Source organism: Oncorhynchus masou, chromosome 13 (genome assembly GCF_036934945.1).
Source record: "Oncorhynchus masou masou isolate Uvic2021 chromosome 13, UVic_Omas_1.1, whole genome shotgun sequence".
Classification (NCBI taxonomy): domain Eukaryota; kingdom Metazoa; phylum Chordata; class Actinopteri; order Salmoniformes; family Salmonidae; genus Oncorhynchus; species Oncorhynchus masou.
The window spans coordinates 2,508,954-2,535,024 of NC_088224.1; the positions used below are offsets into that span (position 1 = coordinate 2,508,954).

General features: G+C 51.1%; 1 protein-coding gene across 1 annotated transcript in view; it reads left to right on the plus strand.

The window, feature by feature from the left end:
- LOC135551653 (CUB and sushi domain-containing protein 2-like) overlaps positions 1-26,071 on the plus strand; it is a 947,993-nt gene that overhangs the window by 421,691 nt on the left and 500,231 nt on the right. The window contains 2 exon segments of the mRNA XM_064982833.1: positions 4,965-5,042; positions 11,796-11,883. Of these exon segments, the coding sequence (XP_064838905.1) occupies positions 4,965-5,042; positions 11,796-11,883 (166 nt within the window).

The following is a 26,071-nucleotide window of genomic DNA, read 5'->3' on the forward strand; positions in this document are numbered from 1 at the left end:
CTACAGATACAGGGCATTCTACAGACACAGGGCATTCTACAGACACATGTCATTCTACAGACACAGGGCATTCTACAGACACAGGGCATTTCTACAGACACAGGGCATTCCACAGACACAGGGCATTCTACAGACACAGGGCATTCTACAGACACAGGGCATTCTACAGACACATGTCATTCTACAGACACAGGGCATTCTACAGACACATGCCATTCTACAGACACATGGCATTCTACAGACACATGGCATTCTACAGACACAGGGCATTTCTACAGACACATGGCATTCTACAGACACAGGGCATTCTACAGAAACATGTCATTCTACAGACACATGTCATTCTACAGACACAGGGCATTCTACAGACACATGGCATTCTACAGACACAGGGCATTTCTACAGACACAGGGCATTCTACAGACACATGTCATTCTACAGACACATGTCATTCTACAGACACAGGGCATTCTACAGACACATGTCATTCTACAGACACAGGGCATTCTACAGACACAGGGCATTCTACAGACACATGTCATTCTACAGACACAGGGCATTCTACAGACACAGGGCATTCTACAGACACAGGGCATTCTACAGACACAGGGCATTCTACAGACACAGGGCATTTCTACAGACACAGGGCATTCTACAGACACAGGGCATTCTACAGACACATGTCATTCTACAGACACAGGGCATTCTACAGACACATGGCATTCTACAGACACAGGGCATTCTACAGACACAGGGCATTCTACAGACACAGGGCATTCTACAGACACAGGGCATTCTACAGACACAGGGCATTCTACAGACACATGGCATTCTACAGACACAGGGCATTCTACAGACACAGGGCATTCTACAGACACAGGGCATTCTACAGACACAGGGCATTCTACAGACACAGGGCATTCTACAGACACATGTCATTCTACAGACACAGGGCATTCTACAGACACAGGGCATTTCTACAGACACAGGGCATTCTACAGACACAGGGCATTCTACAGACACAGAGCATTCTACAGACACAGGGCATTCTACAGACACAGGGCATTCTACAGACACAGGGCATTCTACAGACACATGTCATTCTACAGACACAGGGCATTCTACAGACACATGTCATTCTACAGACACAGGGCATTCTACAGACACAGGGCATTCTACAGACACAGGGCATTCTACAGACACAGGGCATTCTACAGATACAGGGCATTCTACAGACACAGGGCATTCTACAGACACAGAAAAGTGACAAGTGACTCACTATCTATCATTTTACTTTGTCCTGCTCTCTCTTATCACTTACATTATTTTCTCTCTCTCTCTGTCTCTCTCTCTCTCTCATCCACTCCCCTCCTATATGTCTATATTATCTCAATGGCACTAATAATGCACATTTAAGATTGAAGTGTAGTTTGGCAACTGTCCACCAGCCCAAAGTTACTCATCAACTACGCCAGACAGCCCCCTCACTGCACTTTGTGGAGTGGGCATCATTTACATCGCTACATTGTGTGTGTCTAAAGGTGTTGCTACCGTTCCTCTCCTCGCCCCGACCTGGGCTCGAATCAGGGACCCTGTGCACACATCGACCACTGCCTCCCTCGAAGCATCGTTATCTTTCGCTCCACAAAAGCCTCTGCCCTTTGCAGAGCAATGGGAACAACTACTTAAAAGTCTCAGAGCGAGTGAGGTTGCCGATTGAAACGCTATTAGCGCACCCCCTTTGGCTAACTGGCTGCCAGCGGTTACACGGGGAAGAAAGACTCTTTGTTGTTGTTGTTGTAGTTGTTGTTGTTGTTGTTGTTGTTGTTGTTCCAGATGAGAGAGAGATTCTTCGACACGAGATTCAGACTTTTATTTATTTAAAAGTAGAAAAGTTTGTGCTGTTGTCTATAGATTAAAGTAATCACATATAATTATAACCCTACAATTCTGATTTGAAATGTTTTTAATGAAGACTGAACACATATATTTCATGTCATTGTACCCCGGGAAGGGTATCGGGCAGCAGCTAGTGGGGGGCGATCCTTATTAAACGTTCAATACTAACGTTATCTCATTGGATCTAATTGGGATATCAACAGTTCCTTGCGCCCACTCTCTATTGACCCCTAATGGACAGCCCATACACAGTCGAGAAGTAGATATGGTTTACTCATTCACATCACATGCAGATGTCTTCAATTCAATATCGGTTTAGTGTGGAACAGACACTGCCTACAGAATCCTTGCAGGAAATCAAGAGATGTCTGGAGTAAATTGGAGGTTGGGGACTTACTCTATAAAGTCACAGATGACTCAGATAACATGTGGTTTAAAGTGATATTAAAAAAATAACACATCACACTCCCCGTCCTAATGTGTACCTGGTAGGATCTTACTCCCCGTCCTATTGTGTTCCTGGTAGGATCTTAGTTCCCGTCCTATTGTGTTCCTGGTAGGATCTTAGTTCCCATCCTATTGTGTTCCTGGTAGGATCTTAGTTCCCGTCCTATTGTGTTCCTGGTAAGATCTTACTCACCGTCCTATTGTGTACCTGGTAGGATCTTACTCCCCGTCCTATTGTGTTCCTGGTAGGATCTTACTCCCCGTCCTATTGTGTTCCTGGTAGGATCTTACTCCCCGTCCTATTGTGTACCTGGTAGGATCTTACTCCCCTTCCTAATGTGTTCCTGGTAGGATCTTACTCCCCGTCCCAATGTGTACCTGGTAGGATCTTACTCCCCTTCCTAATGTGTTCCTGGTAGGATCTTACTCCCCGTCCTATTGTGTACCTGGTAGGATCTTACTTCCCATCCTATTGTGTACCTGGTAGGATCTTACTCCCCGTCCTATTGTGTACCTGGTAGGATCTTACTCCCCGTCCTATTGTGTACCTGGTAGGATCTTACTCCCCGTCCTATTGTGTACCTGGTAGGATCTTACTCCCTGTCCTATTGTGTACCTGGTAGGATCTTACTCCCCGTCATATTGTGTTCCTGGTAGGATCTTACTCCCTGTCCTATTGTGTTCCTGGTAGGATCTTACTCCCCTTCCTAATGTGTACCTGGTAGGATCTTACTCCCCTTCCTAATGTGTACCTGGTAGGATCTTACTCCCCGTCCTATTGTGTTCCTGGTAGGATCTTACTCCCCGTCCTATTGTGTACCTGGTAGGATCTTACTCCCCGTCCTATTGTGTACCTGGTAGGATCTTACTCCCCGTCCCAATGTGTACCTGGTAGGATCTTACTCCCCGTCCTATTGTGTACCTGGTAGGATCTTACTTCCCGTCCTATTGTGTACCTGGTAGGATCTTACTCCCCGTCCTATTGTGTACCTGGTAGGATCTTACTCCCCGTCCTATTGTGTACCTGGTAGGATCTTACTCCCCGTCCTATTGTGTACCTGGTAGGATCTTACTCCCCGTCCTATTGTGTACCTGGTAGGATCTTAATCCCCGTCCTATTGTGTACCTGGTAGGATCTTACTCCCCGTCCTATTGGTTACCTGGTAGGATCTTACTCCCCGTCCTATTGTGTACCTGGTAGGATCTTACTCCCTGTCCTATTGTGTACCTGGTAGGATCTTACTTCCCGTCCTATTGTGTACCTGGTAGGATCTTACTTCCCGTCCTATTGTGTTCCTGGTAGGATCTTACTCCCCGTCCTATTGTGTACCTGGTAGGATTTTACTCCCCGTCCTATTGTGTTCCTGGTAGGATCTTACTCCTCAGTCTCTGGTCTCTATAGTACTGATTAAACATGTAACATGACTGCACATTATCCTCTGGTCTCTACAGTACTGACTGTACATTATCCTCTGGTCTCTACATTACTGATTAAACAGGGAACCTGACTGTACATTATCCTCTGGTCTCTACAGTACTGATTAAACAGGGAACCTGACTGTACATTATCCTCTGGTCTCTACATTACTGATTAAACAGGGAACCTGACTGTACATTATCCTCTGGTCTCTACAGTACTGATTAAACAGGGAACCTGACTGTACATTATCCTCTGGTCTCTACAGTACTGATTAAACAGGGAACCTGACTGTACATTATCCTCTGGTCTCTACATTACTGATTAAACAGGGAACCTGACTGCACATTATCCTCTGGTCTCTATAGTACTGACTGCACATTATCCTCTGGTCTCTATAGTACTGACTGCACATTATCCTCTGGTCTCTATAGTACTGATTAAACAGGGAACCTGAATCTACATTATCCTCTGGTCTCTATAGTACTGATTAAACGGGGAACCTGACTGTACATTATCCTCTGGTCTCTACAGTACTGATTAAACAGGTAACCTGACTGTACATTATCCTCTGGTCTCTACATTACTGATTAAACAGGGAACCTGACAGTACATTATCCTCTGGTCTCTATAGTACTGACTGCACATTATCCTCTGGTCTCTATAGTACTGACTGCACATTATCCTCTGGTCTCTATAGTACTGATTAAACAGGGAACCTGACTGTACATTATCCTCTGGTCTCTACAGTACTGATTAAACAGGGAACCTGACTGTACATTATCCTCTGGTCTCTATAGTACTGATTAAACAGGGAACCTGAATCTACATTATCCTCTGGTCTCTATAGTACTGATTAAACAGGGAACCTGACTGTACATTATCCTCTGGTCTCTACAGTACTGATTAAACAGGGAACCTGACTGTACATTATCCTCTGGTCTCTACATTACTGATTAAACAGGGAACCTGACTGTACATTATCCTCTGGTCTCTATAGTACTGATTAAATAGGTAACATGACTGCACATTATCCTCTGGTCTCTACAGTCCTGACTCTACATTATCCTCTGGTCTCTACAGTCCTGACTCTACATTATCCTCTGGTCTCTACATTAGTGATTAAACAGGGAACCTGACTGTACATTATCCTCTCTGGTCTCTACAGTACTGACTGTGCATTATCCTCTGGTCTCCACAGTGAAGAAGATGACAGAGCTGAAGTCCAGAGGAGTCAAGATGATGCCCAGTAAAGACAATCATCACAAGATATCAGTGTGTAAGTAGTGCTCCTGGTTGTTGTACACTTGTTGCAGTTCACCGGTGAACTTATCTTCTGCAACAGTTGTTCTGCAAAGTCACACAACAGGTTCCGCTCTTGTCCCAAGTTGTGGAAATGGACAGGGGGGGGGGGTAATTTTAGAGTAGAAACAGAGGGAGGGATACAGGAGGAGTAAAGGAGTGTAGAAAGAGAGGGAGGGGGGATAAAGGAGTGTAGAAACAGAGGGAGGGATACAGGGAGTGTAAAGGAGTGTAGAAACAGAGGGAGAGATACAGGGAGGGTAGAGGAGTGTAGAAACAGAGGGAGGGATACAGGGAGGGTAGAGGAGTGTAGAAACAGAGGGAGGGATACAGGGAGGGTAGAGGAGTGTAGAAACAGAGGGAGAGATACAGGGAGGGTAGAAGAGTGTAGAAACAGAGGGAGTGATACAGGAAGGGTAAAGGAGTGTAGAAACAGAGGGAGGGATGTAGTACACTACATAGAGAATAGGGTTCCATTCCATTCTCACTACATAGAGAATAGGGTTCCATTCCATTCTCACTACATAGAGAATAGGGTTCCATTCCATTCTCACGTCATAGAAAATAGGGTTCCATTCCATTCTCATTACATAGAGAATAGGGTTCCATTCCATTCTCACTACATAGAGAATAGGGTTCCATTCCATTCTCACGACATAGAGAATAGGGTTCCATTCCATTCTCACTATGTAGAGAATAGGGTTCCATTCCATTCTCACAACATAGAGAATAGGGTTCCATTCCATTCTCACTACATAGAGAATAGGGTTCCATTCCATTCTCATTACATAGAGAATAGGATTCCATTCAATTCTCACTACATAGAGAATAGGGTTCCATTCCACTCTCACTACATAGAGAATAGGGATCCATTTCATTCTCATTACATAGAGAGCAGGGATCCATTCCATTCTCAATACATTAGAGAATAGGGTTCCATTCCATTCTCACTATGTAGAGAATAGGGTTCCATTCCATTCTCACTACATAGAGAATAGGGTTCCATTCCATTCTCATTACATAGAGAATAGGATTCCATTCCACTCTCACTACATAGAAAATAGGGATCCATTCCATTCTCACTACATAGAGAATAGGGATCCATTTCATTCTCATTACATAGAGAATAGGATTCCATTCCACTCTCACTACATAGAGAATAGGGTTCCATTCCATTCTCACTACATAGAGAATAGGGTTCCATTCCATTCTCATTACATAGAGAATAGGATTCCATTCCACTCTCACTACATAGAGAATAGGGATCCATTCCATTCTCAATACATTAGAGAATAGGGTTCCATTCCATTCTCACTACATAGAGAATAGGGATCCATTCCATTCTCATTACATAGATATGTATCTTCATCTCATACCCATCTCCTCTACCTCCATCACCACATACCCATCTCCTCTACCTCCATCACCACATACCCATCTCCTCTACCTCCTTCACATCATACCCATCTACTCTAGTCCTCTAACTCCATCACCACATACTCATCTCCTCTACCTCCATCACCTCACACCCATCTCCTCTAGTCCTCTACCTCCATCACATCATACCCATTTCCTCTACATCCATCACATCACACCCATCTCCTCTACCTCCATCACCTCATACCCATCTCCTCTACCTCCATCACCACATACCCATCTCCTCTACCTCCATCACATCATACCCATCTCCTCTACCTCCATCACCACATACCCATCTCCTCTACCTCCATCACCTTATACCCATCTCCTCTACCTCCATCACCACATACCCATCTCCTCTACCTCCATCACCTCATACCCATCTCCTCTACCTCCATCACCTCATACCCATCTCCTCTACCTCCATCACATCATACCCATCTCCTCTACCTCCATCACCTCATACCCATTTCCTCTACATCCATCACCACATACCCATCTCCTCTACCTCCATCACTTCATACCCATCTCCTCTACCTCCATCACATCATACCCATCTCCTCTACCTCCATCACCACATACCCATCTCATCTACCTCCATCACCTCATACCCATCTCCTCTACCTCCATCACCTCATACCCATCTCCTCTACCTCCATCACCTCATACCCATCTCCTCTAACTCCATCACCTCATACCCATCTCCTCTACCTCCTTCACCTCATACCCATCTCCTCTAGTCCTCTACCTCCATCACTTAATACCCATTTCCTCTACCTCCATCACATCACACCCATCTCCTCTACCTCCATCACCACATACCCATCTCCTCTACATACATCACCTCAAACCCATCTCCTCTACCTCCATCACAACATACCCATCTCCTCTACATCCATCACCTCATACCCATCTCCTCTACCTCCATCACCTCATACCCATCTCCTCTACATCCATCACCACATACCCATCTCCTCTACCTCCATCACCACATACTCATCTCCTCTACCTCCATCACCTCACACCCATCTCCTCTAGTCCTCTACCTCCATCACATCATACCCATCTCCTCTACCTCCATCACCACATACCCATCTCCTCTACCTCCATCACCACATACCCATCTCCTCTACCTCCATCACCTCATACCCATCTCCTCTACCTCCATCACCTCATACCCATCTCCTCTACCTCCATCACATCATACCCATCTCCTCTACCTCCATCACCTCATACCCATCTCCTCTACCTCCATCACCTCATACCCATCTCCTCTACCTCCATCACATCATACCCATCTCCTCTACCTCCATCACCACATACCCATCTCATCTACCTCCATCACCTCATACCCATCTCCTCTACCTCCATCACCTCATACCCATCTCCTCTACCTCCATCACCTCATACCCATCTCCTCTACCTCCATTACCTCATACCCATCTCCTCTACCTCCTTCACCTCATACCCATCTCCTCTACCTCCATCACCTCATACCCATCTCCTCTACCTCCATCACCTCATACCCATCTCCTCTAACTCCATCACCTCATACCCATCTCCTCTACCTCCTTCACCTCATACCCATCTCATCTACCTCCATCACCACATACCCATCTCCTCTAGTCCTCTACCTCCATCACTTAATACCCATTTCCTCTACATCCATCACATCACACCCATCTCCTCTACCTCCATCACCACATACCCATCTCCTCTACATACATCACCTCAAACCCATCTCCTCTACCTCCATCACAACATACCCATCTCCTCTACATCCATCACCTCATACCCATCTCCTCTACCTCCATCACCTCATACCCATCTCCTCTACATCCATCACCTCATACCCATCTCCTCTACCTCCATCACCTCAAACCCATATCCTCTACATCCATCACCTCATACCCATCTCCTCTACCTCCATCACCTCATACCCATCTCCTCTAGTCATATACCTCCATCACATCATACCCATCTCCTCTACCTCCATCACCACATACCCATCTCCTCTACCTCCATCACCTCATACCCATCTCCTCTACCTCCATCACCACATACCCATCTCCTCTACCTCCATCACCTCATACCCATCTCCTCTACCTCCATCACCTCATACCCATCTCCTCTACCTCCATCACCTCATACCCATCTCCTCTACCTCCATCACCTCATACCCATCTCCTCTAGTCCTCTACCTCCATCACTTCATACCCATTTCCTCTACATCCATCACATCACACCCATCTCCTCTACCTCCATCACCACATACCCATCTCCTCTACCTCCATCACCTCAAACCCATCTCCTCTACCTCCATCACAACATACCCATCTCCTCTACATACATCACCACATACCCATCTCCTCTACCTCCATCACCTCATACCCATCTCCTCTACCTCCATCACCACATACCCATCTCCTCTAGTCCTCTACCTCCATCACTTCATACCCATTTCCTCTACCTCCATCACCACATACCCATCCCCTCTACCTCCATCACCACATACCCATCTACTCTACCTCCATCACCTCATACCATCTCCTCTACCTCCATCACCACATACCCATCTCCTCTACATACATCACCACATACCCATCTCCTCTACCTCCATCACCACAGACCCATCTCCTCTACCTCCATCACCACATACCCATCTCCTCTACATACATCACCTCATACCCATCTCCTCTACCTCCATCACCACAGACCCATCTCCTCTACCTCCATCACCACATACCCATCTCCTCTACCTCCATCACCTCAAACCCATCTCCTCTACCTCCATCACCACATACCAATCTCCTCTACATACATCACCACATACCCATCTCCTCTACCTCCATCACCTCATACCCATCTCCTCTACCTCCATCACCTCATACCCATCTCCTCTACCTCCATCACCACATACCCATCTCCTCTACCTCCATGACCTCATACACATCTCCTCTACCTCCATGACCTCATACACATATCATCTACCTCCATCACCTCATACCTATCTCCTCTACCTCCATCACCTCATACCATCTCATCTACCTCCATCACCACATACCCTTCTCCTCTACCTCCATCACCTCATACCCATATCATCTACCTCCATCACCTCATACCTATCTCCTCTACCTCCATCTCCTCATACCATCTCATCTACCTCCATCACCTCATACCTATCTCCTCTACCTCCATCACCTCATACCATCTCCTCTACCTCCATCACCACATACCCATCTCCTCTACCTCCATCACCACATACCCATCTCCTCTACATCCATCACCTCATACCCATCTCCTCTACCTCCATTACCTCATACCCATCTCCTCTACCTCCATCACCTCATACCCATCTCCTCTACCTCCATCACCTCATACCATCTCATCTACCTCCATTACCTCATACCCATCTCCTCTACATCCATCACCTCATACCCATCTCCTCTACCTCCATTACCTCATACCCATCTCCTCTACCTCCATCACCTCATACCCATCTCCTCTACCTCCATCACCTCATACCATCTCATCTACCTCCATTACCACATACCCATCTCCTCTACATCCATCACCTCATACCCATCTCCTCTACCTCCATTACCTCATACCCATCTCCTCTACCTCCATCACCTCATATACCCATCTCCTCTACCTCCATCACCTCCTGCTCTTTATTCTATTTTAATAATTGTCCTCTTCATTTTCATCTGAATTCTCCTCTCCTTCTTTAACTCCTCCTCCAACTCTTTGTCTCTCCATCCCACTGCCCTGGTTATGACCAGTCCTCCTTACCCTTCAGAATGACTGTCCTGCCCTTTCCCCCCCTCATCAATATGCATGAGCCCCCCCGCCATGCTCCAGAGTCTCGGATAATCAGCCGGTGTCACTTTGGAGTTGGCCCCGCCTGCCGGACCTTCGACCCCGCCCTGTCTGTCAAAGGGCCTGCAGGGTTGGCTGGCTCACTGACCCTGTGTCACTTCCCCTTCCTGTCTCAGTCTGTTGACATGTTTTAGCATGATCCTTTCATATTGGTGGAGATATTATTATTTAAATAGATGATAATGTTGATGATGGTCAACAGAGGAATATCAATCCCTAACCTTCACAGAGATATAATGAATATTACGGCTACAACTATGCCAAGTGACACATGCTGCAGACATATAGATTTCAAATGGTATGTCATGAATATGTTGACAGTTCTCTACAAGTATTAGGTGAGAAAGATTCCAGTCGATCCCTTCTGGCTCTCGAAATGAGGGGATGTCAGAGCAGGTATTTAGCCTGGCTATAGGTAGCTGCACCACCCTGTTGAATTGAGAAATCCACTGTATTTGCATGCCAATCACGTTTACCCTCGTGGATGTAGTCTGGGCCGGGGAAATGTAACAATGTGTGTCGTTATCAGTGTAAAAAAGAAAAAATCAGGTTTAGTTTAAATGCTTCAGTAGGTAATTTACCTAGATTTTCACTGTAAAAATCTGTGAATATCTAACTCTCTCACTTTTTCTTCTGTCGGCCCTCTCTTTCTCCCTCTCATCCCTCTCTGTCATCCCTCTGATCCCTCCCTCTCACCCCTCTCTCTCTCTCTCTCATCCCTCTCGTATCCCTCCCTCTCATCCCTCCCTCTCATCCCTCCCTCTCATCCCTCTCTCATCCTTCCATCTCATCCCTCTCTCTCATCCCTCCCTCTCATCCCTCTCTCTCATCCCTCCATCTCATCCCTCTCTCTCACCACTCTCACCCCTCTCTCTCATCCCTCCCTCTCATCCCTCTCTCTCATCCCTCCCTCATCCCTCCTTCTCATCCCTCTCTCATCCCTCTCTCTCATCCATCTCTCTCACCCCTCTCTCTCATCCCTCTCTCACCCCTCTCTTTCATCCCTCTCTCTCATCCCTCTCTCACCCCTCTCTCTCATCCCTCCCTCTCATCCCTCTCTGTCATCCTTCTGATCCCTCCCTCTCACCCCTCTCTCTCTCTCTCTCATCCCTCCCTCTCATCCCTCCCTCTCACCCCTCTCTCTCATCCCTCTCTCACCCCTCTCTCTCATCCCTCCCTCTCATCCCTCTCTGTCATCCTTCTGATCCCTCCCTCTCACCCCTCTCTCTCTCTCATCCCTCCCTCTCATCCCTCCCTCTCACCCCTCTCTCTCATCCCTCTCCCTCACCCCTCTCTCTCAACCCTCTCCCTCGTCCCTCTCTCTCGTCCCTCCCTCTCATCCCTCTCTCTCATCCCTCCCTCTCACCCCTCTCTCTCAACCCTCTCCCTCACCCCTCTCTCTCAACCCTCTCTCATCCTCCCCTCGCAGTGTCTCAGATGGGTGTGGCCCAGGGACACAACATGTGTCCAGACCCGGGGATCCCTGACCGAGGGAGAAGAAGAGGATCAGACTTCAGGTAAAGGAGAGGAGAGACTGAGGGGAGACTGAGGGGAGACAGAGGGGAGACTGAGGGGAGACTGAGGGGAGACTGAGGGGAGACTGAGGGGAGACTGAGGGGAGACAGAGGGGAGACAGAGGGGAGACTGAGGGGAGACTGAGGGGAGACAGAGGGGAGACAGAGGGGAGACAGAGGGGAGACTGAGGGGAGACTGAGGGGAGACTGAGGGGAGACTGAGGGGAGACAGAGGGGAGACAGAGGGGAGACAGAGGGGAGACAGAGGGAGACTGAGGGGAGACTGAGAGACAGGGGAGACGAGGGGAGACAGAGGGGAGACTGAGGGGAGACTGAGGGGAGACAGAGGGGAGACAGAGGGGAGACAGAGGGGAGACAGAGGGGAGACAGAGGGGAGACAGAGGGGAGACAGAGGGGAGACTGAGGGGAGACAGAGGGGAGACTGAGGGGAGACTGAGGGGAGACTGAGGGGAGACAGAGGGAGAGTACTGTACATGAACAGAGGAGAGACTGAGGGGAGACAGAGGGGAGACTGAGGGGAGACAGAGGGGAGACTGAGGGGAGACTGAGGAGAGACTGAGGGGAGACTGAGGGGAGACTGAGGGGAGAATGAGGGGAGACTGAGGGGAGACTGAGGAGAGACTGAGGGGGAGACTGAGGGGAGACTGAGGGGAGACTGAGGGGAGACAGAGGGGAGAGTACTGTACATGAACAGAGGAGAGACTGAGGGGAGAGACTGAGGGGAGACTGAGGGAGACAGGGAGACTGAGGGGAGACTGAGGAGAGACTGAGGGGAGACTGAGGGGAGACTGAGGGGAGACTGGAGGAGAATGAGGGGAGACTGAGGGGAGACAGAGGGGAGACAGAGGGGAGACTGAGGGGAGACAGAGGGGAGACAGAGGGGAGACTGAGGGGAGACTGAGGGGAGACAGAGGGGAGACAGAGGGGAGACTGAGGGGAGACTGAGAGGAGACTGAGAGGAGACAGAGGGGAGACTGAGGGGAGACTGAGGAGAGACTGAGGGGAGACAGAGGGGAGACTGAGGGGAGACTGAGGAGAGACTGAGGGGAGACTGAGGGGAGAGTACTGTACATGAACAGAGGAGAGACTGAGGGGAGAGTACTGTACATGAACAGATGAGAGACTGAGGGGAGAGTACTGGACATGAACAGAGGAGAGACTGAGGGGAGACTGAGGGGAGACAGAGGGGAGAGTACTGTACATGAACAGATGAGAGACTGAGGGGAGACTGAGGGGAGACTGAGGGGAGACAGAGGGGAGAGTACTGTACATGAACAGAGGAGAGACAGAGGGAGAGTACTGTACATGAACAGAGGAGAGACTGAGGGGAGAGTACTGTACATGAACAGAGGAGAGACAGAGGGGAGAGTACTGTACATGAACAGAGGAGAGACTGAGACAGAGGGGAGAGTACTGTACATGAACAGAGAGACTGAGGGGAGAGTACTGGACATGAACAGAGGGGAGACAGAGGGGAGAGTACTGGACATGAACAGGGGAGAGACAGAGGGGAGAGTACTGTACATGAACAGAGGAGAGACATAGGGGAGAGTACTGGACATGAACAGGGGAGAGACAGAGGGGAGACTGAGGGGAGACTGAGGGGAGAGTACTGTACATGAACAGAGGAGAGACAGAGGGGAGAGTACTGGACATGAACAGGGGAGAGACAGAGGGGAGAGTACTGTACATGAACAGAGGAGAGACATAGGGGAGAGTACTGGACATGAACAGAGGAGAGACATAGGGGAGAGTACTGGACATGAACAGAGGAGAGACTGAGAGGAGACTGAGGGGAGACAGAGGGGAGAGTACTGTACATGAACAGAGGAGAGACTGAGACAGAGGGGAGAGTACTGTACATGAACAGAGGGGAGACTGAGGGGAGAGTACTGGACATGAACAGAGGGGAGACTGAGGGGAGAGTACTGTACATGAACAGAGGGGAGACTGTGGGTAGAGTACTGTACATGAACAGAGGGGAGACTGTGGGTAGAGTACTGTACATGAACAGAGGGGAGACTGAGGGGAGACAGAGGGGAGACTGAGGGGAGAGTACTGTACATGAACAGAGGGGAGACTGTGGGTAGAGTACTGTACATGAACAGAGGAGAGACTGAGGGGAGACTGAGGGGAGACAGAGGGGAGAGTACTGTACATGAACAGAGGGGAGACTGAGGGGAGAGTACTGGACATGAACAGAGGAGAGACTGAGGGGAGAGTACTGTACATGAACAGAGGGGAGACAGAGGGAGAGTACTGTACATGAACAGAGGGGAGACTGAGGGGAGAGTACTGTACATGAACAGAGGGAGACTGTGGGGAGAGTACTGTACATGAACAGAGGAGAGACAGAGGGGAGAGTACTGGACATGAACAGATGAGAGACAGAGGGAGAGTACTGTACATGAACAGAGGAGAGACAGAGGGGAGAGTACTGTACATGAACAGAGGAGAGACTGAGGGGAGAGTACTGTACATGAACAGAGGAGAGACTGAGGGGAGAGTACTGGACATGAACAGAGGAGAGACTGAGGGGAGAGTACTGTACATGAACAGAGGAGAGACTGAGGGGAGAGTACTGTACATGAACAGAGGAGAGACTGAGGGAGAGTACTGGACATGAACAGAGGAGAGACAGAGGGGAGAGTACTGTACATGAACAGAGGAGAGACAGAGGGGAGAGTACTGTACATGAACAGAGGAGAGACTGAGAGAGGAGAGTACTGGACATGAACAGAGGAGAGACAGAGGGGAGAGTACTGTACATGAACAGAGGAGAGACAGAGGGGAGACTGAGGGGAGACAGAGGGGAGACTGAGGGGAGACTGAGGGGAGACTGAGGGGAGACTGAGGGGAGACTGAGGGGAGACTGAGGGGAGACTGAGGGGAGACTGAGGAGAGACTGAGGGGAGACTGAGGGGAGACTGAGGGGAGACTGAGGAGAGACTGAGGGGAGACTGAGGGGAGACTGAGGGGAGACTGAGGGGAGACTGAGGGGAGAGTACTGTACATGAACAGAGGAGAGACTGAGGGGAGACTGAGGGGAGACTGAGGGGAGACAGAGGGGAGACTGAGGGGAGACAGAGGGGAGACTGAGGGGAGACTGAGGGGAGACAGAGGGGAGAGTACTGGACATGAACAGAGGAGAGACAGAGGGGAGAGTACTGTACATGAACAGAGGAGACACTGAGGGGAGAGTACTGGACATGAACAGAGGAGAGACTGAGGGGAGAGTACTGTACATGAACAGAGGAGAGACAGAGGGGAGAGTACTGGACATGAACAGAGGAGAGACTGAGGGGAGAGTACTGTACATGAACAGAGGAGAGACAGAGGGGAGAGTACTGTACATGAACAGAGGAGAGACAGAGGGGAGAGTACTGGACATGAACAGAGGAGAGACTGAGGGGAGAGTACTGGACATGAACAGAGGAGAGACTGAGGGGAGAGTACTGTACATGAACAGAGGAGAGACTGAGACAGAGGGGAGAGTACTGTACATGAACAGAGGAGAGACAGAGACTGAGGGGAGAGTACTGTACATGAACAGAGGAGACTGAGACAGAGGGGAGAGTACTGTACATGAACAGAGAGACTGAGGGGAGAGTACTGGACATGAACAGAGGGGAGACAGAGGGGAGAGTACTGGACATGAACAGGGGAGAGACAGAGGGAGAGTACTGTACATGAACAGAGGAGAGACATAGGGGAGAGTACTGGACATGAACAGGGAGAGACAGAGGGGAGACTGAGGGGAGACTGAGGGGAGAGTACTGTACATGAACAGAGGAGAGACAGAGGGGAGAGTACTGGACATGAACAGGGAGAGACAGAGGGGAGAGTACTGTACATGAACAGAGGAGAGACATAGGGGAGAGTACTGGACATGAACAGAGGAGAGACATAGGGGAGAGTACTGTACATGAACAGAGGAGAGACTGAGACAGAGGGGAGAGTACTGTACATGAACAGAGGGGAGACTGAGGGGAGAGTACTGGACATGAACAGAGGGGAGACTGAGGGGAGAGTACTGTACATGAACAGAGGGGAGACTGTGGGTAGAGTACTGTACATGAACAGAGGGGAGACTGTGGGTAGAGTACTGTACATGAACAGAGGGGAGACTGAGGGGAGACAGAGGGGAGACTGAGGGGAGAGTACTGTACATGAACAGAGGGGAGACTGTGGGTAGAGTACTGTACATGAACAGAGGAGAGACTGAGGGGAGACTGAGGGGAGACAGAGGGGAGAGTACTGTACATGAACAGAGGGGAGACTGAGGGGAGAGTACTGGACATGAACAGAGGAGAGACTGAGGGGAGAGTACTGTACATGAACAGAGGGGAGACAGAGGGGAGAGTACTGTACATGAACAGAGGGGAGACTGAGGGGAGAGTACTGTACATGAACAGAGGGGAGACTGTGGGGAGAGTACTGTACATGAACAGAGGAGAGACAGAGGGGAGAGTACTGGACATGAACAGAGGAGAGACAGAGGGGAGAGTACTGTACATGAACAGGGAGAGACAGAGGGGAGAGTACTGTACATGAACAGAGGGGAGACTGAGGGGAGAGTACTGTACATGAACAGAGGAGAGACTGAGGGGAGAGTACTGGACATGAACAGAGGAGAGACAGAGGGGAGAGTACTGTACATGAACAGAGGGGAGACTGAGGGGAGAGTACTGTACATGAACAGAGGAGAGACTGAGGGGAGAGTACTGGACATGAACAGAGGAGAGACAGAGGGGAGAGTACTGTACATGAACAGGGGAGAGACAGAGGGGAGAGTACTGTACATGAACAGAGGAGAGACAGAGGGGAGAGTACTGTACATGAACAGAGGAGAGACTGAGGGGAGAGTACTGGACATGAACAGAGGAGAGACAGAGGGGAGAGTACTGTACATGAACAGAGGAGAGACAGAGGGGAGACTGAGGGGAGACAGAGGGGAGACTGAGGGGAGACTGAGGGGAGACTGAGGGGAGACTGAGGGGAGACTGAGGAGGAGACTGAGGAGAGACTGAGGGGAGACTGAGGGGAGACTGAGGGGAGACAGAGGGGAGACTGAGAGGAGAGACTGAGGGGGAGACTGAGGGAGACTGAGGGGAGAGTACTGTACATGAACAGAGGAGAGACTGAGGGAGACTGAGGGGAGACTGAGGGGAGACAGAGGGAGACTGAGGGGAGACAGAGGGGAGACTGAGGGAGACTGAGGGAGACAGAGGGGAGAGTACTGGACATGAACAGAGGAGAGACAGAGGGGAGAGTACTGTACATGAACAGAGGAGAGACAGAGGGGAGACTGAGGGGGAGACAGAGGGAGACTGAGGGGAGACTGAGGGGAGACTGAGGGGAGACTGAGGGGAGACTGAGGGAGAGACTGAGGGGAGACTGAGGGGAGACTGAGGAGAGACTGAGGGGAGACTGAGGGGAGACTGAGGGGAGACTGAGGAGAGACTGAGGGGAGACTGAGGGGAGACTGAGGGGAGACTGAGGGAGACTGAGGGGAGAGTACTGTACATGAACAGAGGAGAGACTGAGGGGAGACTGAGGGGAGACTGAGGGGAGACAGAGGGGAGACTGAGGGGAGACAGAGGGGAGACTGAGGGGAGACTGAGGGGAGACAGAGGGGAGAGTACTGGACATGAACAGAGGAGAGACAGAGGGGAGAGTACTGTACATGAACAGAGGAGAGACTGAGGGGAGAGTACTGGACATGAACAGAGGAGAGACTGAGGGGAGAGTACTGTACATGAACAGAGGAGAGACAGAGGGGAGAGTACTGGACATGAACAGAGGAGAGACTGAGGGGAGAGTACTGTACATGAACAGAGGAGAGACAGAGGGGAGAGTACTGTACATGAACAGAGGAGAGACAGAGGGGAGAGTACTGGACATGAACAGAGGAGAGACTGAGGGGAGAGTACTGGACATGAACAGAGGAGAGACTGAGGGGAGAGTACTGTACATGAACAGAGGAGAGACTGAGACAGAGGGGAGAGTACTGTACATGAACAGAGGAGAGACTGAGACAGAGGGGAGAGTACTGGACATGAACAGAGGAGAGACTGAGACAGAGGGGAGAGTACTGTACATGAACAGAGAGACTGAGGGGAGAGTACTGGACATGAACAGAGGGGAGACAGAGGGGAGAGTACTGGACATGAACAGGGGAGAGACAGAGGGGAGAGTACTGTACATGAACAGAGGAGAGACATAGGGGAGAGTACTGGACATGAACAGGGGAGAGACAGAGGGGAGACTGAGGGGAGACTGAGGGGAGAGTACTGTACATGAACAGAGGAGAGACAGAGGGGAGAGTACTGGACATGAACAGGGGAGAGACAGAGGGGAGAGTACTGTACATGAACAGAGGAGAGACATAGGGGAGAGTACTGGACATGAACAGAGGAGAGACATAGGGGAGAGTACTGTACATGAACAGAGGAGAGACTGAGACAGAGGGGAGAGTACTGTACATGAACAGAGGGGAGACTGAGGGGAGAGTACTGGACATGAACAGAGGGAGACTGAGGGGAGAGTACTGTACATGAACAGAGGGGAGACTGTGGGTAGAGTACTGTACATGAACAGAGGGGAGACTGTGGGTAGAGTACTGTACATGAACAGAGGGGAGACTGAGGGGAGACAGAGGGGAGACTGAGGGGAGAGTACTGTACATGAACAGAGGGGAGACTGTGGGTAGAGTACTGTACATGAACAGAGGAGAGACTGAGGGGAGACTGAGGGGAGACAGAGGGGAGAGTACTGTACATGAACAGAGGGGAGACTGAGGGGAGAGTACTGGACATGAACAGAGGAGAGACTGAGGGGAGAGTACTGTACATGAACAGAGGGGAGACAGAGGGGAGAGTACTGTACATGAACAGAGGGGAGACTGAGGGGAGAGTACTGTACATGAACAGAGGGGAGACTGTGGGGAGAGTACTGTACATGAACAGAGGAGAGACAGAGGGGAGAGTACTGGACATGAACAGAGGAGAGACAGAGGGGAGAGTACTGTACATGAACAGGGGAGAGACAGAGGGGAGAGTACTGTACATGAACAGAGGGGAGACTGAGGGGAGAGTACTGTACATGAACAGAGGAGAGACTGAGGGGAGAGTACTGGACATGAACAGAGGAGAGACAGAGGGGAGAGTACTGTACATGAACAGAGGGGAGACTGAGGGGAGAGTACTGTACATGAACAGAGGAGAGACTGAGGGAGAGTACTGGACATGAACAGAGGAGAGACAGAGGGGAGAGTACTGTACATGAACAGAGGAGAGACAGAGGGGAGAGTACTGTACATGAACAGAGGAGAGACAGAGGGGAGAGTACTGTACATGAACAGAGGAGAGACTGAGGGGAGAGTACTGGACATGAACAGAGGAGAGACAGAGGGGAGAGTACTGTACATGAACAGAGGAGAGACAGAGGGGAGACTGAGGGGAGACAGAGGGGAGACTGAGGGGAGACTGAGGGGAGACTGAGGGGAGACTGAGGGGAGACTGAGGGGGGAGACTGAGGAGAGACTGAGGGGAGACTGAGGGGAGACTGAGGGGAGACAGAGGGGAGACTGAGGAGAGACTGAGGGGAGACTGAGGGGAGACTGAGGGGAGAGTACTGTACATGAACAGAGGAGAGACTGAGGGGGGAGACTGAGGGGAGACTGAGGGGAGACAGAGGGGAGACTGAGGGGAGACATGAACAGTGAGGGGAGACTGAGGGGAGACTGATGAACAGGGGAGACAGAGGGGAGAGTACTGGACATGAACATGAGACAGAGGGGAGAGTACTGTACATGAACAGAGGAGACACTGAGGGGAGAGTACTGTACATGAACAGAGGGAGAGACACTGTACATGAACAGAGGAGAGACAGAGGGGAGAGTACTGTACATGAACAGAGGAGAGACTGAGGGGAGAGTACTGTACATGAACAGAGGAGAGACAGAGGGGAGAGTACTGTACATGAACAGAGGAGAGACAGAGGGGGAGAGTGAACTGAGACATGAACAGAGGAGAGACAGAGGGGAGAGTACTGGACATGAACAGAGGAGAGACTGAGGGGAGAGTACTGTACATGAACAGAGGAGAGACTGAGACAGAGGGGAGAGTACTGTACATGAACAGAGGAGAGACTGAGACAGAGGGGAGAGTACTGGACATGAACAGAGGAGAGACTGAGACAGAGGGGAGAGTACTGGACATGAACAGAGGAGAGACAGAGGTGAGAGTACTGTACATGAACAGAGGGGAGACAGAGGTGAGAGTACTGTACATGAACAGAGGAGAGACTGAGGGGAGAGTACTGTACATGAACAGAGGGGAGACTGAGGGGAGAGTACTGTACATGAACAGAGGAGAGACTGAGGGGAGAGTACTGTACATGAACAGAGGGGAGACTGTGGGTAGAGTACTGTACATGAACAGAGGGGAGACAGAGGGGAGAGTACTGTACATGAACAGAGGAGAGACTGTGGGTAGAGTACTGTACATGAACAGGGGAGAGACAGAGGGGAGAGTACTGGACATGAACAGAGGAGAGACTGAGACAGAGGGGAGAGTACTGGACATGAACAGAGGAGAGACAGAGGTGAGAGTACTGTACATGAACAGAGGAGAGACAGAGGGGAGAGTACTGTACATGAACAGAGGAGAGACTGAGACAGAGGGGAGAGTACTGGACATGAACAGAGGAGAGACAGAGGGGAGAGTACTGGACATGAACAGAGGAGAGACATAGGGGAGAGTACTGGACATGAACAGAGGAGAGACAGAGGGGAGAGTACTGTACATGAACAGGGGAGACAGAGGGGAGACAGAGGGGAGAGTACTGGACATGAACAGAGGAGAGACAGAGGGGAGAGTACTGGACATGAACAGGGAGAGACAGAGGGGAGACTGAGGGGAGACTGAGGGGAGAGTACTGTACATGAACAGAGGAGAGACAGAGGGGAGAGTACTGTACATGAACAGAGGAGAGACAGAGGGGAGAGTACTGGACATGAACAGGGGAGAGACAGAGGGGAGAGTACTGTACATGAACAGAGGAGAGACAGAGGGGAGAGTACTGTACATGAACAGAGGGGAGACAGAGGGGAGAGTACTGTACATGAACAGAGGAGAGACTGAGACAGAGGGGAGAGTACTGGACATGAACAGGGGAGAGACAGAGGGGAGAGTACTGTACATGAACAGAGGAGAGACATAGGGGAGAGTACTGTACATGAACAGAGGAGAGACTGAGGGGAGACTGAGGGGAGACAGAGGGGAGAGTACTGTACATGAACAGAGGAGAGACTGAGACAGAGGGGAGAGTACTGTACATGAACAGAGGGGAGACTGAGGGGAGAGTACTGTACATGAACAGAGGGGAGACTGTGGGTAGAGTACTGTACATGAACAGAGGAGAGACTGAGGGGAGACTGAGGGGAGACAGAGGGGAGAGTACTGTACATGAACAGAGGGGAGACTGTGGGTAGAGTACTGGACATGAACAGAGGAGAGACAGAGGGGAGAGTACTGTACATGAACAGAGGAGAGACTGAGGGGAGAGTACTGTACATGAACAGAGGGGAGACTGAGGGGAGAGTACTGGACATGAACAGAGGAGAGACTGAGGGGAGACTGAGGGGAGACAGAGGGGAGAGTACTGTACATGAACAGAGGAGAGACTGAGACAGAGGGGAGAGTACTGTACATGAACAGAGGAGAGACTGAGGGGAGAGTACTGTACATGAACAGAGGAGAGACAGAGGGGAGAGTACTGTACATGAACAGAGGAGAGACAGAGACAGAGGGGAGAGTACTGTACATGAACAGAGGGGAGACAGAGGGGAGAGTACTGTACATGAACAGAGGGGAGACAGAGGGGAGAGTACTGGACATGAACAGAGGAGAGACAGAGACAGAGGGGAGAGTACTGTACATGAACAGAGGAGAGACTGTGGGTAGAGTACTGTACATGAACAGAGGGGAGACTGAGGGGAGAGTACTGTACATGAACAGAGGGGAGACTGTGGGTAGAGTACTGTACATGAACAGAGGGGAGACTGAGGGGAGAGTACTGTACATGAACAGAGGAGAGACAGAGGGGAGAGTACTGTACATGAACAGAGGAGAGACTGTGGGTAGAGTACTGTACATGAACAGAGGGGAGACTGAGGGGAGAGTACTGTACATGAACAGAGGAGAGACAGAGGGGAGACTGAGGGGAGACAGAGGGGAGACTGAGGGGAGACTGAGGGAGAGACTGAACAGAGGAGAGACTGAGGGGGGAGACTGAGGGGAGACTGAGGGGAGACAGAGGGGAGACAGAGGGGAGACTGAGGGGAGACAGAGGAGAGACTGAGGGGAGACAGAGGGGAGACTGAGGGGAGACAGAGGGAGACAGAGGGGAGACAGAGGGGAGACAGAGGGGAGACTGAGGGGAGACAGAGGGGAGACAGAGGGGAGACAGAGGGGAGACTGAGGGGAGACTGAGGGGAGACTGAGGGGAGACTGAGGGGAGACAGAGGGGAGACTGAGGGGAGACTGAGGGGAGACTGAGGGGAGACAGAGAGGGAGACAGAGGGGGAGACAGAACAGAGGGAGACAGAGGGGGGAGACTGAACAGAGGGAGACAGAGGGGAGACAGAGGGGAGACTGAGGGGGGAGACTGAGGGAGACTGAGGGGAGACTGAGGGGAGACTGAGGGGAGACAGAGGGGAGACTGAGGAGAGACTGAGGGGAGACAGTACAGAGGGAGAGACTGAGGAGAGACTGAGGAGAGACTGAGGGGAGACTGAGGGGGGAGACTGAGGGGAGACTGAGGGGAGAGTACTGTACATGAACAGAGGAGAGACTGAGGGGAGACTGAGGGGAGACTGAGGGGAGACAGAGGGGAGACTGAGGGGAGACAGAGGGGAGACTGAGGGGAGACTGAGGGGAGACAGAGGGGAGAGTACTGTACATGAACAGAGGAGAGACAGAGGGGAGAGTACTGGACATGAACAGAGGAGAGACAGAGGGGAGAGTACTGTACATGAACAGAGGAGACACTGAGGGGAGAGTACTGGACATGAACAGAGGAGAGACTGAGGGGAGAGTACTGTACATGAACAGAGGAGAGACATAGGGGAGAGTACTGTACATGAACAGAGGAGAGACAGAGGGGAGAGTACTGTACATGAACAGAGGAGAGACAGAGGGGAGAGTACTGGACATGAACAAAGGAGAGACTGAGGGGAGACTGAGGGGAGACAGAGGGGAGAGTACTGTACATGAACAGAGGAGAGACTGAGGGGAGACTGAGGGGAGACAGAGGGGAGAGTACTGTACATGAACAGAGGAGAGACAGAGGGGAGAGTACTGTACATGAACAGAGGAGAGACTGAGAGAGAGGGGAGAGTACTGTACATGAACAGAGGAGAGACAGAGGGGAGAGTACTGTACATGAACAGAGGAGAGACTGAGAGAGAGGGGAGAGTACTGTACATGAACAGAGGGGAGACTGAGGGGAGACAGAGGGGAGAGTACTGGACATGAACAGAGGGGAGACTGAGGGGAGAGTACTGTACATGAACAGAGGAGAGACTGAGGGGAGACTGAGGGGAGACAGAGGGGAGACTGAGGGGAGACTGAGGAGAGACTGAGGGGAGACAGAGGGGAGACAGAGGGGAGACAGAGGGGAGACTGAGGGGAGACTGAGGAGAGACTGAGGGGAGACTGAGTGGAGACTGAGGGGAGACAGAGGGAGACAGAGGGAGACAGAGGGGAGACTGAGGGGAGACAGAGGGGAGACTGAGGGGAGACTGAGGGGAGACAGAGGGGGAGACTGAGGGGAGACTGAGGGGGGGAGACAGAGGAGAGACTGAGGGGAGACTGAGGGGAGACAGAGGGGAGACTGAGGGGAGACTGAGGGGAGACAGAGGAGAGACTGAGGGGAGACAGAGGGGAGACTGAGGGGAGACTGAGGGGAGACTGAGGGGAGACTGAGGGGAGACAGAGGGGGGAGACAGAGGGGAGACAGAGGGGAGACTGAGGGGAGACTGAGGAGAGACTGAGGGGAGACTGAGTGGAGACTGAGGGGAGACAGAGGGGAGACAGAGGGGAGACAGAGGGGAGACTGAGGGGAGACAGAGGAGAGACTGAGGGGAGACAGAGGGGGGAGACAGAGGGGAGACAGAGGGGAGACTGAGGGGAGACAGAGGAGAGACTGAGGGGAGACAGAGGGGGGAGACTGAGGGGAGACTGAGGGGAGACTGAGGGGAGACTGAGGGGGAGACTGAGGGGAGACAGAGGGGAGACAGAGGGGAGACTGAGGGGAGACTGAGGGGAGACTGAGGGGGGAGACAGAGGGGAGACAGAGGGGAGACAGAGGGGAGACTGAGGAGAGACTGAGGGGAGACAGAGGGGAGACTGAGGGGAGACTGAGGGGAGACTGAGGGGAGACTGAGGAGAGACTGAGGGGAGACTGAGGGGAGACTGATGAACAGGGAGACTGAGGGGGAGAGTACTGTACATGAACAGAGGAGAGACTGAGGGGAGACTGAGGGGAGACTGAGGGGAGACTGAGGGGAGACTGAGGGGAGACTGAGGGGAGACAGAGGGGAGACTGAGGAGAGACTGAGGGGAGACTGAGGGGAGACTGAGGGGAGACTGAGGGGAGACAGAGGGGAGAGTACTGGACATGAACAGGGGAGAGACAGAGGGGAGAGTACTGGACATGAACAGGGGAGAGACAGAGGGGAGAGTACTGTACATGAACAGAGGAGAGACTGAGGGGAGACTGAGGGGAGAGTACTGTACATGAACAGAGGAGAGACAGAGGGGAGAGTACTGTACATGAACAGAGGAGAGACTGAGACAGAGGGGAGAGTACTGTACATGAACAGAGGGGAGACAGAGGGGAGAGTACTGGACATGAACAGAGGAGAGACAGAGGGGAGAGTACTGGACATGAACAGAGGAGAGACTGAGGGGAGACAGAGGGGAGAGTACTGTACATGAACAGAGGAGAGACTGAGACAGAGGGGAGAGTACTGTACATGAACAGAGGGGAGACAGAGGGGAGAGTACTGGACATGAACAGAGGAGAGACAGAGGGGAGAGTACTGTACATGAACAGAGGAGAGACTGAGGGGAGAGTACTGGACATGAACAGAGGAGAGACTGAGACTGAGGGAGAGTACTGTACATGAACAGAGGAGAGACTGAGGGGAGAGTACTGGACATGAACAGAGGAGAGACAGAGGGGAGAGTACTGTACATGAACAGAGGAGAGACTGAGGGGAGAGTACTGTACATGAACAGAGGAGAGACTGAGGGGAGAGTACTGTACATGAACAGAGGAGAGACAGAGGGGAGAGTACTGGACATGAACAGAGGAGAGACTGAGACAGAGGGGAGAGTACTGTACATGAACAGAGGAGAGACAGAGGGGAGAGTACTGGACATGAACAGAGGAGAGACAGAGGGGAGAGTACTGGACATGAACAGAGAAGAGACTGAGGGGAGAGTACTGTAAATGAACAGAGGAGAGACAGAGGGGAGAGTACTGGACATGAACAGAGGAGAGACAGAGGGGAGAGTACTGGACATGAACAGAGGAGAGACTGAGGGGAGACAGAGGGGAGAGTACTGTACATGAACAGAGAAGAGACTGAGGGGAGAGTACTGGACATGAACAGAGGAGAGACTGAGGGGAGACAGAGGGGAGAGTACTGGACATGAACAGAGGAGAGACAGAGGGGAGAGTACTGGACATGAACAGAGGAGAGACTGAGACAGAGGGGAGAGTACTGTACATGAACAGAGGAGAGACTGAGGGGAGAGTACTGTACATGAACAGAGGAGAGACAGAGGGGAGAGTACTGTACATGAACAGAGGAGAGACTGAGACAGAGGGGAGAGTACTGTACATGAACAGAGGAGAGACAGAGGGGAGAGTACTGGACATGAACAGAGGAGAGACAGAGGGGAGAGTACTGTACATGAACAGAGGAGAGACTGAGACAGAGGGTAGAGTACTGTACATGAACAGAGGAGAGACTGAGGGGAGAGTACTGGACATGAACAGAGGAGAGACTGAGACAGAGGGGAGAGTACTGTACATGAACAGAGGAGAGACAGAGGGGAGACAGAGGGGAGAGTACTGGACATGAACAGAGGAGAGA